Source organism: Spea bombifrons, chromosome 2 (assembly GCF_027358695.1).
Source record: "Spea bombifrons isolate aSpeBom1 chromosome 2, aSpeBom1.2.pri, whole genome shotgun sequence".
Lineage (NCBI taxonomy): Eukaryota > Metazoa > Chordata > Amphibia > Anura > Pelobatidae > Spea > Spea bombifrons.
The window spans coordinates 49,010,284-49,029,822 of NC_071088.1; the positions used below are offsets into that span (position 1 = coordinate 49,010,284).

The 19,539-nt window shown below is 40.7% G+C and overlaps 1 protein-coding gene across 1 annotated transcript in view; it reads left to right on the top strand.

Moving 5' to 3' along the window:
• The window catches only part of SCUBE3 (signal peptide, CUB domain and EGF like domain containing 3), a 98,737-nt gene extending 96,291 nt beyond the window's left edge, over positions 1–2,446 (top strand). The window contains exons 21-24 of the mRNA XM_053457861.1: positions 387–584; positions 711–863; positions 958–1,037; positions 1,119–2,446. Coding sequence (XP_053313836.1) covers positions 387–584; positions 711–863; positions 958–1,037; positions 1,119–1,268 — 581 coding nt within the window. The 3' untranslated portion in view covers positions 1,269–2,446. The remainder of the gene's footprint in view (positions 1–386; positions 585–710; positions 864–957; positions 1,038–1,118) is intronic.
• Positions 2,447–19,539: the final 17,093 nt, after the last annotated feature.

The window sequence follows — 19,539 nt, forward strand, 5'->3', positions numbered from 1 at the left end:
TCTTCTGATGGCTATTTCCAGCAGGATAATGCACCGTTTCACAAAGCTCACATCATCTCAAACTGGTTTCTTGTACAAGACAATGAGCTCACTCTACTCCGCAGTCACCAGATCTCAATCCAATAGAGCACCTTTGGGATGTGGTGAAACTAGCGATGTGCAGCCCAAAAACCTGCAGCAGCTGTGTGATTGCATCATGTCCATATGGACCAATATCTCTGAGGAATGTTTCCAGCACCTTGTAGAAAGCATACCACGAAGAATGAAGGCAAAAGGGAGTCCAACACGATACTAGCAAGGTGTACCCAATAAAGTGGCCAGTGAGTGTATAATACTAAAGTATAACATCAATGCTCTGTATATTTCATTATATTTTTTCTTTGTAGATCGACTGTGTGGTGGGGAGCTGGGTGATTATACTGGCTACTTGGAATCTCCAAATTACCCAGGGAATTATCCATCCAGTGTGGAATGTACCTGGACCATCAATCCTCCTCCCAAACGCAAAATTTTGGTGGTTGTGCCTGAGATATTTCTGCCTTCAGAGGATGAATGTGGAGACCTGCTTGTCATGCGCAAAAATGGTACATAGCTTAGTGAAAATTAAAATTGTGTATATAAAGGGAAGGGAGGGAACACTACTGGAAATGGTGAAATAGGGTAAAATTAAATTGGCATTAATAATTTCATCCAATCTACCCCTCACGCAGCATCACCTTCCTCTATCACCACGTATGAGACTTGTCAAACATATGAACGCCCAATTGCCTTCACAGCACGTTCACGCAAGCTTTGGATCCACTTTAAAAGCAGTGAGGTGAACAATGCTCGTGGTTTTCAAGTGCCATATGTAACATATGATGGTAAGCCACTTATATGTAAATTTCCTTTATATACACGTTGGTATGAACATTGGTATTTATGAACATACACTATCCTTACACATTTTTGTTTTAGAGGATTACGAGCAGTTGGTTGAGGACATTGTGCGAGATGGCAGATTGTATTCATCAGAAAACCACCAAGAAATTCTGAAGGTAAATATTTCGTTTTGTCTGTTACCCTCTTACTTATATTTATATGTGCTTCATTTTTGTACATTTTATTTTATCCCACAGGATAAAAAACTAATTAAAGCATTTTTTGAGGTCCTTGCACACCCTCAAAATTACTTTAAATATACAGAAAAACACAAGGAGATGTTACCTCGATCTTTCATCAAACTTCTCCACTCTAAAGTCTCTGCTTTCTTGCGGCCCTACAAGTAGCATTAGAGATACACTGCCTAAAATGGAGAACTGCACACTGTATTCCAGAGAGCCCATGATACAAGTAAATCACCATCAGAATTACAGTAGGACTTTACCTCAAGACACCAAGTTAACACTTCTCACTAAGAAGAACTGTCACATTGGGATTACATAGAAATTCAACATAGCAAGACTGAAGAATTCTGAACAGGCTTAAAGACTTGCTTCAATAAATACTGCCACAGTTCTGACACATCACCTAAAATGTTGATGACTTTCAGAGAAGCTGCAAAGGTGGTTGTGCCATATGGATTTCTTGGGTCATTTCAAACCATTGGAAAGCACCATTTGGTTTTGTATTTCTAGAAATTAGCTGTGATCTACAGACACAGCTTTTTGTTGGATTGCCTGATCTAGTTACTTTCCTCCTGAAGGTTCAGGTCATGACAGTTTACATGTGTGTTTATATGTATGCATATATGTGTGTATGTATATCTAATATATATAATATATGTATAAATACACAGTGACATATCTGGGCCTAGGCTTACTAGGTCCATGCCTAGGTTGACAGGTCCAGGGGGGCAGCAGTCCGCCTGGTGTCATGACGCTCTATGGGCCAGTTACAGGAGAGATCCTTGATCTTCCCGACCAGCCCATTTATACGTTATGACTCATTACAGCCTACATAGACAATATTAGAAGGTGTTGTGTGCCTTTAAGACACAGAGCACCAAGATATGATGTTTTGGCACTCTGTTCCCCCCTACAGAGGGGTTAGCTGGGGGAGTTGCCATAGGTTGGATAAAAACATCTATATAAATAGAGAGAGAGAGAGATACTTGTTGAACACATTAGAGAGTGAAACAAATGTTTTTTTAAGTGGAAAAGTACATTTAAAGTGTACAAAAATAAAGCGCTTCTAATAGATATTTTGATATATAAAGTGAGTATAAATAGCTGCCAGCACTTAACACTTAACCCCTACGTGACAATTAAACAAACAAAAGATAGAGTGCAGCGCTCCGTTTGTAATAACTCTATATTAATAGTGTTATGCAATACTTGAACATGTCTGTCCTTACAAAATAACACCCATCGTGCATAATAAATAAAAAAAACAAACAAAAAAAACCAACAGGTATACTTCGATTCAGATCACAAATCACATGTGATGTCTTCTATTAGACTCTCAGCAGGTTCACATGAAAAATAAAAGAAACATATAGATAATAGTATAATATTGTTTATACAAAAGATATTAACCCTCCTATAAGATTGGTACTCACAATCTTTGGAGCAACCAAGTTTGCTCAAACTATAGGGCGTCTGTGTAGGAATATCATAGGATCCAATAGTTTCTGGAAAACAGCAGCTTGTGGTGTTCCACTCAATGTTGTTGTTCCTCAATGAGCATCAGCTCAAGATATACAGAAGGTCAAAATAAGGAGGAGGATTTGAAAGTAAAAATAGCAATTTATTAGTAGTAAAATCTAAAAAACGATATGCTTGCAACAAGCAAACAAAGTTCCATGTTTTGCCTGTGTAGTTTGTGCTACTTCCAGGTGGGCGTGTCGCCAATTTGCATAACGCGTTTCACCCAATCAGGCTTCCTCATGCATCTGAGGAAGCCTGATTGGGTGAAACGCGTTATGCAAATGAATACAAAACCCATGAATACAGAGAGGCTAAAACCCAGAAGATTGCTGTTGTCTCTGGTTGCCACAAGGTCGATTCCTGGAAGGCCAAACTAGAACCAGGATGGAGAAGATTCTTTTGTCGAGGGATCAATTCGATCTGCTGAGGTTGTCTAAAGTTCAATTGTCCCTTCCCCTGAAATGCATGGCTGACAAATCTTCTTGGTTTTGTTGAGCCCATGCCATGACTTCTTCCAAGAAGGCCTGAAGTTTTGGAATCCGGGTGCCGCCCTGTCTGTTGATATATGATATTGTGGTAGCGTAGTCGGATTGGATTCTTACAGCCTTCCCTTTAGCCATGGACTGAACTACTCGAGGGCCAGAAAAACTTTCAGTTTTCGATAGTTGGACTTTTCAGTTTATGATCAAGACATGTCTGTATGAACCATTGCAGCCGACCACCAATTTCATCAGAATTTTTTGTCCTGGCCTTGTCTACAAAAATTCTGCGCCTTATAAAAATGTTGAAAAGGCCTGATGTTAAACCCCCAGAATCTCTACAAAAATTTTAAGTAAAAATATGAATCAAGGTGGGATAGGTCTACCAAAAATTAAAAAATATCATGATGCAACAATGATCGTACATCTTTCAAGATGGCTGATAGAAACATCAGATCAGGAGACGTGGTATAAAATTGAATCCTCATGCTTAAACTTTAAAGATCTAAGCTACTTATTATGTTCTAACTATGAAAATATAAAAATAGATAATTTCATTTTGAATAATTTATTGAAATTTTGGAAAACTTTCAGGAAGGATAATAAGCTAGGTTGTTTTATATTGCCAAATATTTCCTTAAAATCACTTGAACTGAACATCATGGATTTAGACATAAGTAAATGGCTTGAAAGAGGATTAAGCAAATTTAACCAGCTGATTAAAGAAGATTCAATAAAACCCTTTGCTCTTCTAGTAGAGGAATTCTCCCTACCTCTAAATGATTTATATACCTATTTACGAGTCAAGAACCTCATAAATGTGGAACTTAGGGCCCACAATGAAAAGAAATCCAAGCTGATATCACTATTTGAGAAAGAGATAAATGTCAAAAAAATCATAAAAAGTGAAGTACTTGAAGAGGAGGACCCATTAAACGGCAAACCCAAAGCTGTCCTGAAATGGCAAAAAGAGATAGGACATGGATTTAATCAGGAAGAATGGTATAAAACGCTAATTAATCTTAAGAAAAGCATCCACTGTCTAAATCTCAATGAACTCCAATATAAAATAATGTATAGGTGGCACTTAGTTCCAGAGAGACTCAGTAAAATGTATTCCCAAGCTTCTAGTGTATGTTGGAGGTGGGGGATAGAGAAGGGATCGTATGATCATATATGGTGGAAATGTGTAAAATTAAAAGATTTTTGGAGAATGGTGGTCTCTGTGTTAGACACATTAGAAATCAGAGGAGTTCAATATACTGCTGGAAGTTTTCTCTTTCATTTATCTTGGATAAATATGAACCATATTCAAAACTACTTAGCACTACACATATTGACGGCAGCAAAAATCTTAATAGCGTGCAATTGGAAGAAACAAGAACTTCCCCATTAGACAATATATAAAACTCAAGTACAACATCAACTACAAATGGAAAAAGGTTTATTAGCAGGTAAACATGAGCATGTTGCAGAAGAAGCGTTAAAGCAATGGCAAACATATTTTTGTAATGGAATATCGGATTCATCACCATAGAGTAGAGCTAGATTAGATCCATAATAGACCACTCTGCTATCGGGGTAACAAGATAATAAGATAGTGTTGATGACCCCTGGATATAGATGAACAGTATGGCGATATCCTATTGAAGGTCTTAATATGTTGTATGTAAACATAAAATAATATGTTGTTTTTAGAACAATGACTTTGGCTATGCAACATTTATATACGGGCGTATTCTTATGTCTATGTATGCGTATGTATATACATACATATATAGGTATATATATATATGCAGAGCAATGGAGCCCTGTACATAGAAAAATTTAAAAAACTAAATAAAAATGTGATAAAATGTAAAAATAATAGACCCCAGTGGTGTCACCGTGACATCATAAATTAAAAACAAATATAAAAAAAATAACTGTTTAATAGAAATATAATTATAGGCCCCACCCATATAGTTTTATGCTATTTTAACCCCTTCAGGACCGGGTTGTTTTTTTTTTTACCATGTTTGCACTAAATGACCAGAGCAGTTTTTGTGATTTTTTTTTGCCCAATAATTTTTATTGAAGTTTTTATTTCATAGACTATAATAACTTACAATAAACGTTTGAGTTGAAGAAAATACATTAGAAATGTGTTACAACTGGTCTTCAATTATTGAATTGGCTCCAGTACATGAAAATAATAAATTAATTAATATTAAAATAGGAATATATTAGCTGGATACAATATGAAGAGAAAATACTCCTGACTTGGAAAACAAAAACAAAAACCACTAACCTGACATGTTTAATTGTAAAGTATTTATTGGTCACCCGATGGAAAACACCTCAAATACCATCCATACAGGAAATAATCAATAAAATGAATGAAGTAAAGCAATTGGAATTAGTGGCTAACAGGGCCACGGGATCTACAAAATCATATGAAAAAATGTGGGATATATGGGAAGGTTAAATAAACAACATAAAATTACGCATGTACCAGAAAGGGTGAGACTCCCACGGGGAGAGAGACACCATTGAGGGACTTAAACACATCTAATGAAAATATCAGAAAGTAAACACATCATTCACATTTTTCACATATTTATGCTCACCAATAACAAAATGACCACCAATGTTTAAGATAAATTAATAAAAAAAATGGTTTTATCCTTTTGTGATTGTCAATCGGTTACAAATGTATATTAAGAAGTGAGATTAACTTTGAATGTGGTATTAACTTTGATAATAAGCCACATGAGCTTAAACTGAAGATTACATTTTCCTGTTTTTAAAGTTTGACATTAATGCCTGACTGACAAGTTTCTATACTAACCATATTCTTTATCTTTCTGTAAAACACAAAAGCATATTATTCATGTTTGACTAATGTTTTTCCTTTCTGTATAATAAAAATGTTTTTAAAAAAACAATAAAAACAATGTTAAATAAATAGAAACAAAAACCACTGGCCTTGTGTCTACCTTATTGTGAACCAATATTAATTACTTGTTAAGTACATGAAAATGAAAGGGAAAAAACAAACTAAAATACATAGCATTGTTACAGTAGCAAAGACATACATTTATAATTAGAGAAGAAAAAAATTATACATGTTTCTCCATTTACACAAATCCATATACAAAGATATATGTCCCTACATACACATGCATAATATACCGTATTTGCTCGATTATAAGACGAGGTTTTTTCCAGAGCAAATGCTCTGAAAAATACCCCTCGTCTTATAATCGGGGTCGTCTTCTCAGACCCCCCAAAAAATGTCTGCTGGGGCCATGCTGCTTACCGGTCGCGAGCAGCGTCTCTTCTGTTAGAAGCAGGAGGACAGGAAGCTTGCAGCGTCCTCACAGAGCTCTATCTCCCCCTCCCTCCTCTGGGGGCGGGGCCAGAGAAGTTGCTCTACAGCCGGTCCCCTGCAGAAGTCTTCGAGTGAGAGATCTGCAGTTCAGGTAAGGGGGTGGGGGAGGGTTTTTGGGTAAGTATGTGTGATTAATGTGTGTTTAATGTGTGAAGTATGTGTGATTAATGGAATGAATGAGTATTTAAATGTGTTTGTGTGTGATAGCATGGATGTGTAAGGGGGGTGGGGGTTGTAGCATGGCATAGGGAGGCTGTAATCCCACTACTATCATCCCCAGGTTCCAGCATGTACTGGCTGCCTTGGCTTGATAGGAGTGTGATTGCTGTTAGCAGTTTGATATATATATATATATATATATATATATATATATATATATATATATATATATATATCAAACTGCTAACAGCAATCACACTCCTATCAAGCCAAGGCAGCCAGTACATGCTGGGTTAAAAGGCATATCATGGGGCTGAGTGGCATATAGGGGGTTAAAATGCATTTCTGGACCTCCAGAAATGCATTTTAACCCCCTATATGCCACTCAGCCCCATGATATGCCTATATACCTCCAGAAATGCATTTTAACCCCCCTATATGCCACTCAGCCCCATGATATGCCTTTTAACCCCCTCACACTTAATCACACTCCTATCAAGCCAAGGCAGCCAGTACATGCTGGGTTAAAAGGCATATCATGGGGCTGAGTGGCATATAGGGGGTTAAAATGCATTTCTGGACCTCCAGAAATGCATTTTAACCCCCTATATGCCACTCAGCCCCATGATATGCCTATATACCTCCAGAAATGCATTTTAACCCCCTATATGCCACTCAGCCCCATGATATGCCTTTTAACCCCCTATATGCCAGAGTGGCATATAGGGGTATAAGGCATATCATGGGGCAGAGTGGCAAATAGGGGGGTATAAAGCATTTCTGGGGGCAGAGTGGCATAACTGGGGGGGGGGCAGGTTGGCAAATAAAAGGAAATTTAAAAAATATATTTTTCTCAATCATAGCTTTTATTAAACATGAAAAAATAATTTACATGAATTAATATTTACTGGTAAAACTTTTTTCCTATAGGGTCGTCTTATATTCAGGCTTTTTGTTTTTTTCCTAAATTAATATTTTGATTTTGGGGGGTCGTCTTATAATCGGGGTCGTCTTATAATCGAGCAAATACGGTACATACACATATACCTACACATGCATATACATCCCTGTTTCAAGTTTTTGTGCTTTTGCTATGACTTTTTTCAACTCTGATTGCCCACTAACTCATTTAGTGCACCCCACACATTATATATTGCTTTTTTCAGCACAAGCAGAGCTTTCTTTTGAAATAATAATTATATATATAAACCATCATTTATTATGAAAAATATCTAAAAATGTGGGGGAAATTAGGAAAAAAGGAAGTATAACCAGTGCAAATGGAAAAAAAACCTCCAAAAGTGTATTAAGGTATTTGTCCTGTTTTTGGAAACACCACATGTGCCTGGTATTTTCATTTATTTTGTCACTTACAGGGTTAAATATGAATGACGTGCATCACCGTTTCTAAACAAGATTTGTTAAAAATGCTGGGACTAAGGTATTGGTTGATGCGAGAGGAGGCCCCTGCAAGCGACCAATAGACTCACTCGCATGGCCCTTTAACTCCTGATGGCGAACCTACGGATTTCTGCTCCAGTTATCTACGCAACATCAGAACCATGGTCTCCCCCGTTCCAAGAGTTAAAGGTCCGTACAAGCGACTTTATTGGTCATTCGTAAGGACTTGCGGCACCAAGATTTTAAAAGTCTATACAAGTGACTCTATTGGTCGCCAGCAGAGGGCTCGTCTGCCATCAACCAATGAAGTACAGGTGTACTTCATTGGTTGATGGCAGAGGAGGCCCCTGCAAGCTCGTACGGACATTTAAAATCCTGGCACCAAAGCTGCTGCGTAGTCCGTACCACGTTAACCCCCGTATTAACACGAAGAATGTACACAGGGCCTGAACTGAACACAGGAACGGGCGAATATTTGTGGAATATGAAGATTTTTTTCCCCACGAAGACGAACACGAAGGGTTGGCCGGTGCCCAGGTCTACTATTAACCCCTTGGTGACCAGGCTATTTTTTATTTTGTGGTGCTCGTGTTTAGCAGTAATTTTCTCCTCTCCCATTTAGTGTATTCACACAAGTTATATATTATTTTTTTTCAGGACAAGAAGGACTTTTTTTAGATACTATTTTTCATCATATCATCTCATTCCATGAAAAATTTAAAAAAACTTCTCACTTTTATCTGAAAACTCGTTTACTCATCTAAAAAAGCTAATGAAAAAAATGCAAAATAGATTAAACTATTTGTCATGAGTATAGAAATACCCAATGTATTTATGTTTTTTGCTTTCTTCTGCAAGTTGTTGGGCAATAAGTACAAGTAGCGTTTTGCTATTTCAAAACCATTTTTTCCCAAATCTGGCCATTCTGCCTCATGTGCTATTTCGGGTATCTTTGAAGCCGACCAATGCAATTTACTCTCATCAAGCCATATATTTTAGAAATCACCCCAAGGTATTTAAATGTTGATATTTTAATTAGCGCTGCGGGGGATAGGGATCTTAGTCTTGTAATTTGAGGTCTGATTAGAAGACGACCTCAAATATAAGTCAACAGAGTGTTTGCTCTGAAAAAAACCTTGTCTTATAATCGAGCAATTATGGTACTTTGTTTCTCATTAATGTATTTAGATTGCAGCATCATGTGCAGGGCAGGTTCAATGATCAATTAAATTTTGTTAATTGCATAACTAAGAGGGGTCATTATTTTTCACAAAGGGCCAAGTAAAGTTGTATAGTGTGTTTCCTTGTATAAAATAAATAATTTAAAAACTGCACTTTGTGTTTTATCAGTGTCTAATATTAAAATCTGATCTGAAACATTTGTGTGACAAATATGCAAAAATAGAAGAAATCGGAGAGAGAGAATACCTTTTCACAGCACTGTAATATATGTAGTCCATGTTTTGTATTGTATAGATGTATTGTTTAGATGGCATTTTTATTCCATTGTATACAATGCCCTCAGGAAAAGCAATCAGACCATGTTGTTTTACTCCATCACCATTATTTCTGACCATGCTGTATGTACAATTGGTATGACTGACAGCCTTCATCCTCACGGTAAGTTAAAATGTGTAAAGTAGGATTGCAGAGTAGCTTTTGATAATTGTACTGGTTTTTTCTCCTTCATTTGCAACTTCTAGTTTAACCCCTTCGTGACAAAGGCTGATTTTACTTTTTGTACCCTTCGTGACAATGGCCGTTTTAACATTTCTGCGCTGCTTGTGTTTAGCTGTAATTTTCTTCTTTCCCGTTTACTGAACCCACACACATTAGATATTGTTTTTTTCAGGACAAGAAGGGCTTTCTTTAGATGGCATTGTTTTGATTGTATCATATTATTTACTATTAAAAAAAGTATAAAATATGGTGAAAAATTTAGAAAAAAATGACTGTTTCTAACTTTTAGTTGAAAAATCTTTTACTCGTCTATAAAAGGTAATAAAAAAACCTGCTAAATAGATTCTACTATTTGTCCTGAGTTTAGAAATACCCAATGTTTTTATGTTTTTTTGCTTTTTTCTACACATTATGGGGCAATAAGTACAGGTAGTGTTTTGCTATTTCAAAGCCATTTTTTCCGAATCTGGTAATTCTTCCCCCCTTGTGCCATTTCGGGTATCTTTGAACCCGGCCAATGCAATTTACCCCATCAAGTCATATATTTTTGAAAACTAGACAGCCCAGGGTATTCCAAATGCTAGTATTCTAACCCTTTCCAAGCACTTATTCTACCATCAGCCTTTGTCAAACTTTATGGTAGTAATTTTTTTGCATTTGTTTTTTCACACACATTTTACTTCAGGTATGAATAAACAGGTTCTGGTATATGTCACTATCATAAAACACCCCAATATGTGTTCAGCAACATCTCCTGAGTACAGCGATACCTCACATGAATGATTTTGCCTGGCTGTTTGGGGGCAAAAGGGCCACATTTGGGGCATGCGCATTTTCAATGTTGAACTTTGGCATTTGGGGATCCACTGCCCATGCCCTATTTGGTACATCTTTGAGCCGGGCCATTTCAGTGTGCCCAATAAACCCATATATTTTTGAAAAATAGACACCCCAGGGTATTTCAAATGCTAGTATTTTAACCCTTTCCAAGCACTTATTCTACCATCAGCCTTTGTCAAACTTTATGGTAGTAATTTTTTTGCATTTGTTTTTTCACACACATTTTACTTCAGGTATGAATTAAAAGGTTCTCGTATATGTCACTATCACAAAACATCCCAATATGTGTTCAGCAACATCTCCTGAGCGCAGTGATACCCCACATGAATGATTTTGCCTGGCTGTTTGGGGGCAAAAGGGCCACATTTGGGGCATGCACATTTTTCAATGTTGAACTTTGGCATTTGGGGATCCACTGCCCATGCCCTATTTGGTACATCTTTGAGCCGGGCCATTTCAGTGTGCCCAGCAAAACCATATATTTTTGAAAACTACACACCACAGGGTATTTTAAATGCTGGTATTTTAACTCTTTGCATGCACACATTTTACCACCAGCATTGTTTCTTTATGTATGAATTTACAGCTCCTGGTATATGCCACTGTCACACGACACCCCAATATGTGTTCAGCAACATCTCCTGAGTACAGTGATACCCCACATGCATGGGTTTGTCATTTTTTGGGGGAACTAAAAGGCCACATTTGGTACGTGTGCATTTTTCTAATTGGAAATTAGATGTGTGGCCATCCTTCCCCCCGTGTTAATTGGGACCTTGTTGAACCTGGCCAATTCAATTTACCCCATCAAATCATACATTTTTTAAAAGTAGACAACCCATGGGATGCCAGTATTTTAACTCTTTCCATGCGAGAATTGTTTTAAGCTAATATGCTAATTTTAGGACTTGCTCACAAAAATATATTTTTTATATATATATATATATTTTTTAGCCTTTTTTTTACATTTTTTTTTACATTTTTTTTCAACTTGAAGGTTCCCCTAATAGTGACATCAGTGGGAAATTATTTTTACATTTTACTGTTTTTTTACTATTTTTTTCTAATTATTATTAATTTTATTTTATTTTTAATTTATTTTTACTAATCACACTGTGATTAGAAAGCTGAGCTCCATTGACTTGCATGGTTGAATGCAGTACCTGTATTCAACCTGCAAGTGGAGCCAGAGTTCTCTAGAGGGTCTGGAGACCATCTAGCGAACTTTTTCGTCTTTATTGGTTTTTTTCCCGGGCCGCCGCCATCTTGCTTGATGGCGAAGAACACTGGCAGCGGCGGCTGTGACCGCTCTCCGGAGCGGTCACAGTCCATCCAAAGGTAAGTGTTTGGTGTCGCTGGATGCCTCCTGATCGAGGCATTCCAGCGACACCATTTAAGTTTAGGAGGCGATCGTTGATTGTCTCCTAAACGCTTTTAAAACGGGCGTCCGCCGCCATACAAAGTATGGCGGATGTTGACGCCCCGGGGAGGGGCCAGAGATGGCCCCTTTGTGCCGATCATGGCGTTGCTGAATGCCTCGAGGTCGAGGCATTACAGCAACGCCGTTTCGGTGCAGAAAGCGAAAATAGTTTGCTTTCTGCACCCGTTTAAAAACGTGCCGGTCCTGGCACGTCAATTGTCGTTATCGACTTGAATTTCGGTGACGTGCCCGGACCGGCAATTGTCATCAAGGGGTTAAAGAGACAGATAATTCCCCAGCCCACTAAAGAAGAATGCATGATAGTCATGTGTGAGTACATTGACATGAATAAAACAAACAAATTTACCCCTTGGTGACAATTGAAGCGCCGGACACGTGATGGGGGTTAAACGGGTTTAGAGAACGATTGAAAGTAGCTTTATTTTTGCAAATGGCGTTGCTGTAATGCCTTAATATCAGGTCATTTAGCTACTTAAAAAACTGCTGCAGGGGCCTGTGTGACTGCGCACCAGTGAAGAAACAACGCGCACCATATACAATATGGCTGTGGCCACCTGCTCGTCAATTGCCTCCTACGCCTCAATGTCAAGGCTTTCAGTGATGCCGAAAACCCACACCAGGTTGCCCCATAGTGAGAGACATGTCTCACAAGATGCTGGCGCCCACTAAAGCCTAAATGCGTCTCCAAAAGGTCTGTCCAGACTCTCCTGAGAACCCTGAGCTCCCTTTGCAGGCACTGCATTCAACCATGCAAGTCAATGGAGTCCAGGTTACTAATCACAATGTGATTAGTCAAATATACATATAAAAAAAAATTGGTAAATTGATGTCACCAGGGAACCCATCGAGTGTCAGCAAAAATCATATATATATCTATCTATATCTATCTAGATATATCTATCTAGATCTATATATCCGCAGTCTGATGATTCTTGCTATTAAGTGGCTGCTTGTAAAAAGTTAATTTCCTTATGTGAGAGAGGGCCTATTCACTCTTAATTTCAATCACAAAATAACTAAATTGTGTAATACTATATTCCGATAGAAATGCGTGCACAATTGTGCAACATATCTAGTGAAATACTTATTGTGACGGAAGCCTCCTCCCTATTGACTATGGGCCCAGCACTATATCACGTCATCACTGGCTGAGGGGATTATCTCCAGCAGACAGCCAGGATCTGCAACCAGGGAGTGACTGCCATTGTTTTAATTTAATATCAGACCCCTCCACCTCATGGTGCATGTTGTGTAAATCAGCCCCCCCATTGTATTGTTAATCCCGTTACTACCCCTGCTGTCTCTGGGAGGCAGATTAAGGGGGCGGCTTGTGTCTCAATATCTTATTTTATGTTAATGTGTGTTTTGCTGGATATATCCAGCTCTGTGTGTCCAAAATAAATCAGTCTTCCTTTGGTTTTACCCTACACTGAGTCTCGGCTAGTGACTGGGGAACCGGGGAAAGTGTGGTGTCCCAGGCTAAGGGAGCACAAGACAGCGGAGGTAGTCGGTCGGACTAACCAGCTCCGTGACACTTATCATATAACAAAACTATCTTAAGGTATCTTAAGGTGTCTACTCTATATGTATAGCCAAACTTAGTTAATTTAAAGTTTAACCCGAAGTATGAGTTAATTCTCGAATGTGAAGGGTGATGTCAGGAACTGGCCCATACAGATGACTGTAATGACCCAGAGCGCCCAAAGATGGTGTTCAGGAGTTATTGCGCAGTAGCGGAGCACCTAGGGTTGTGCAACCACATATCAGGGCCCTGAAATAGCAGCGGATGTTGTCCAGAACAAAGCAGACCTTGGAGATATCCTGCAGGCATCCAGGAGCAGGCATGAGACATAGCTCTCCAGAAGAACAGCAGAAATATAGCAAGCAAGGGGGACAGAGCAAGGAACATAACCAGACAATACATACATGGTACAGGACACAACAAAGGACAAGGAACAAGGAACACAAGGGATGGAGTGAGGAGCTGAGATCCTCAGATGCTTCTCCTTTAAGCAAGGATAGGGGAGAGGAGAGAGGAACTGAAATTCTCAGATGATTCAGGGAAGAGAGGGCAAAGGCACATAAGAGATAGACAAACATGAATACAGGAACTAGCCTAGGACTATGTGATAACAAATGGAGATTCCGTCACATCATATGGCCATAGTATTCTTAGCCCACCACTACGCCAAAGTACTCCTAGCACTAAACCCTGCCTACTGAATTATTAATAAACTGAGACTAAACATGAATCTGAATCTAAACACAAAACCAAGAAGGACATACCTTTAGACTGCAGACTGAGCTTTTTGCAGTTGCATTTAGCTTGGACACACAAGCGAATCCTGAGCTGGGGCGAATCTCCTAAGTGACATCTCTAAGTGAGGAGTTACAAGCAAAGAAGGAGTTAAAAAGCAAAAAGGAGGGGAAAGTATACATCCTTGTTATTCCATATATATTTATATATATTTTGCACCTTACTGTCTGTTTTTGCCAGTTATTTGAGCTATCCCCATTGCCAAGATGTCCTCCATGTTTGACAATGCGGTCAGGTGTACATCTTGCTCAATGTATGCAATCCTTGATCAGCGCTTCGAGGGTGCATATTGCTGTGCGAGATGTGTGCAGGTTGCTCATTTGGAAGCACAAATCCTGAGTCTAGAGGAGCAACTGGCAACACTGAGATCTATTGACAACTTGGAGAGGAGTCTGCTGCTCACTGAGCAAGCTCTCTCGCGGGTAGAGGTGGGGGAGGATAGCGGGATGGAGGTACAGGACAGTCAGGCAGCTAGCTGGGTTACAGTTAGAAGGCGGGGTAGGGGGAAAAGCGCCAGGGAGGCTAGTCCTGATCTAGCACACCCCAACAAGTTTGCCCGGTTGGCAGATGAGGGGGATGTTAGTTCAGAGTTAGCAATACTGCAGCAAGTCACTGCCTCTGACCTCCAGAGCGGTGTCTGCTCCAGTAAGGAGGGAAGGACGAGCACAGGGCAGGCCAGACAGGTGCTGGTAGTAGGGGACTCTATTATTAGGGGGACAGACAGGGCAATCTGTCACAAAGACCGGGATCGCAGAACAGTGTGTTGTCTGCCTGGCGCTCGAGTTCGGCACATCGCGGATCGGGTTGACAGATTACTGGGAGGGGCTGGAGAAGACCCAGCTGTCATGGTGCACATTGGCACCAATGACAAAGTAAGAGGTAGGCGGAGTGTCCTTAAAAATGATTTCAGGGACTTAGGTAGCAAGCTCAAGGCAAGGACCTCCAAGGTAGTATTTTCTGAAATATTACCTGTACCACGTGCCACACCAGAGAGGCAGCGGGAGATTAGGGAGCTAAACAAGTGGCTCAGAAGCTGGTGTAGGAAGGAGGGGTTTGGGTTCATGGAGAACTGGGCCGACTTCTCTGTCGGATACAGGCTCTACGGTAGGGACGGGCTGCACCTCAATGGGGAGGGTGCAGCTGTACTCGGGGAGAAGATGGCCAGAAGGGTGGAGGAGTGTTTAAACTAGGGAAAGGGGGGGAGGGAAACTACAATATAGAAGGGGAAGATAGTATAGATAGAGAGCTGGGGCATATAAATGTACCTGGGGGTGGAGCGGAGGGAGGGGTTAGAATAGTTAATAGGGATAGGCTTGATAGGAGAAAAAACCATACACCTCCAAATTGTATGCTTACTAATGCCAGAAGTCTGACCAATAAAACTGTCGAACTGGAGTTAATAATGTCTGCAGAAAATTATGACATAGTGGGTATAACAGAGACATGGTTGGATGATAGCTATGACTGGGCGGTTAACATACAGGGTTATAGTCTATTCAGGAAGGATCGAAGAAAACGAAAAGGGGGAGGAGTTTGCCTTTATGTAAAGTCCAGCCTAAAGGCCACACTGCGGGAGAATATATGTGAGGGAAATGATGATGTGGAGTCATTATGGGTAGAAATATATGGAAAGAAAAATAATAAAATACTGATCGGGGTTTGCTATAAGCCACCAAATATAATTGAAGCAGCAGAAGATCAATTATTAAAGCAAATAAACAAGGCAGCAAATCACAATGAGGTGGTTATTATGGGGGACTTTAACTATCCCGACATAAACTGGGAAACCGAGACCTGTGAATCTCATAAAGGAAACCGCTTTCTGACTATAAGTAAAGATAATTATCTGTCCCAAATGGTACAGGACCCAACCAGAGGGGGCGCTCTACTGGACTTAATATTAACCAACAGACCTGACAGAGTAACTAATGTGCAGGTCAGAGGGCACCTAGGAAATAGTGATCACAATATAATACATTATAACTTGTCGTTCAATAAGGGAACTCGTAGAGGAGCCACAAGAACTATGAACTTTAGGAAGGCAAAGTTTGATCAACTAAGAGAAGCCCTTAACACTGTAAATTGGGAAAATGTCCTCAAAAACAAAAGCACAGATACTAAATGGGAGATTTTTCAAAATATCTTAAATTCTCACTGTGAAAAGTACATACCGTATGGGAATAAAAGTGTCAGGAGCAAGAGAAAACCAATGTGGATAAATAAAAATGTAAAGGTGGCAATAAATGGCAAAAAAAAGGCATTTAAGCTACTAAAACAGGAATACTGTGTACAGTACTGGGCACCAGTGTACAAGAAAGATATAGTGGAACTGGAGAGGGTTCAAAGACGGGCAACCAGAGTAATAAGGGGAATGGAAGGACTGCAGTACCCAGAAAGATTATCAGAATTAGGGTTATTTAGTTTGGAAAAAAGACGGCTTAGGGGGGACTTAATAACTATGTATAAATATATAAGGGGGCAGTACAGAGATCACTCCCAGGACCTATTTATACCCAGGACTGTATCTATAACAAGGGGACATCCTCTACGGCTGGAGGAAAGAAGGTTTCTACACCAGCACAGACGGGGGTTCTTTACAGTAAGAGCGGTGAGACTATGGAACTCTCTGCCAGAGGAAGTGGTAATGGTAAACTCAATAAAAGAGTTTAAAAGGAGCCTGGACGTGTTTCTTGAAAGCAATAATATCACAAGTTATGGATAGTAGATTAATAGGGACAGAACGTTGATCCAGGGATTTATTCTGATTGCCATATTTGGAGTCGGGAAGGAATTTTCCCCCTGGTATGGGGCAATTGGCATCTGCTTCATAAGGGTTTTTTGCCTTCCTCTGGATCAACACGGTAGGAACACAATATGTATATAGGTTGAACTTGATGGACTTTGGTCTTTTTTCAACCTTATGAACTATTATTTGAAAGATAACAAACGGGTGGGGCATACCTTATAAAGGAAACAGGAGCTAAACCTAAAAGCAGGACTGGGATAAAGGAATCAGAAGCACAGAACAGAAGACAAGGAAATCCAGGAATGGATTACAGCAAAGGGGAAACTCTAGCGAGACGAGGGGAACTCTAGCAAGACAGGTTTTTTATCACACAAAGTGTATTTCAGGTATGGATTTACAGCTCTTGATATGTGTTACTGTCACACAACACCCCAATATGTGTTCAGCAACATCTCCCGAGTACAGTGATACCCCCATGCTTGGGTTTGTCGGATTGTTTGGAAGGTAAAATGCCATATTTGGGAAGTGTACATATTTTAACTTAGAACTTTGACATCTGGTCATACTGCCCCCATATGCTTATTGGGTCATCTTTGAAGCCTGCTTATTCAATTTACCCAATCAAACCATATATTTTTGAAAACGAGACACCTAAAGTGATTTCAAATGCTGGTATTTTAACCGTTCCCATGCATGAGATTCTACCACCAGCCTTTGCCAAAGTTTGCTGTAGTAATCCCCCCTCCACAAATTGTACTTAAGGTGTGAATTTACAGTTCCTGATATATGTCACTGTCAAACAACACCCCTGTTCAGCAACATCTATTGAGTACAGTGATGTCTGGTTATTTGGGGGGCTAAAAGGCCACATTTGGGAAGTCCGCTTTTTTCATTTTGGTCAACCTGTGCCTATAAAAAAAGCTGGCCACTCAAATTTACACCATCAAACCTGTCACATTAACCCTTTAAGGCCAAACTGAGAAACCTGGGAGGTAGTCAGTTGGACTATCCAGCTCCGTGGCAGTGGTGGGATGCTTCCTTTCTACCGGGATTGACCGACAGGACGGCTACTGCAGGTCACTGTTCTGCCTACGGAACAATACCAAGAACCAAGGAAACAGATGCTAGGGTCACTATGGCAGGTGGCCCTCCAAGACGCTGTTATAATCCGGGGTCAGTGTCTTCCGAGCTCCAGACAATGGGTAGAGACCAGCAGGAACTTCGGATGTCATTCCTGGGACAGCGACCCCAGGAGCAATGTGTATCCGAATTGGAGAAGCTGGTCCAACAGGAGGTAGAGCTGGAAAATCGATATCGGGCTCTGCAGTGGCATGCAGAGCAAGCATATTGGGGACTGCAAAAGAATGTTCTCCAGAGGGCTATGACTTCAGTGGCCCAGGATCCGGACTTCGGCAGTACAGCGAAGTGGCGGATTGAGGGCATCCTGGATTTCAGGGAGTTTTACCTCCCAGATACACTAGGACTGAGAGGTGATTTAGACTTTTTACTTACACAGGAGTGGGAACTAGAGAAGGCAAATAAAAAACTGTTCGACAGTATGCCCCAGTGTCTATGGGTTTCGTGGATTTAATAGATTTTTCATCTGAGGGTGTTAACCCAGGAGGGGTGGATGAGACTGCAGTCTCCTCACCTGGGTCCTCAGAATGCTGGGCAGTGCGCCCAGATCCCCAACCCCCAGCGCCGCTGGCCTCTGCCCCGCACCTGCAATGGCTAATGGGATTGTCACAATATTCTTGTGTGAGGAACCCAGTATGCAGCAAGGCACAGAACTATCAAGAATCGTCAAACAGGCCAGGTCAGGAGTGGAGAAGGTATCGCGGTCAGGAACAGGCACAGGTCAGCAACGGAGATGGTTATCATACAAGCCGGGTAGGAGTGGAGAAGGCAGCGAAGTCAAGAACAGGCATAGGTCAGCAACGGAGATGGTATTCATACAAGCCGGGTAGGAGTAGAGAAGGCAGCAAAGTCAAGAACAGGCACAGGTCAGCAACAAAGAGGCAATCAGGTAAGTATAACTTCAGAACGAACTACTCAGCAGGAACAATAACCGAGCACTGAATGGAAGTCAGTGCTCGGCTTTTGAATCTGCCGCTCAGACCAGGCTCCGCCCCCAGCGGGTGACGTAACGTTAGTACTCGGGGGAATCGCTACGTTGCGGTCCGTGACGCGGACCGTGACAGGGATCCAGGGAGATGCAGCAGCCCGCCCATCTCCCCAGCGGTAGCCGGAGCACCAAGGAGGGGTAGCAGGCGGCATCACTCCCCAGCAGGTGGATGAGAACCCAGGAGATGGTGCAGCCGGCCCACCTCACCAGCAGCAGCCGGAGCACCCGGTAGGCGGTGCAGGTGGCATCACTTCCAAGCGGCTGAGTGCACTCCAGGGAGAAGGGGAAGTCTGTACTTCTCTCCAGCAGTGGGTATGTTCATCAGACGAGGCAGAGGATGGCCTGGTGAGC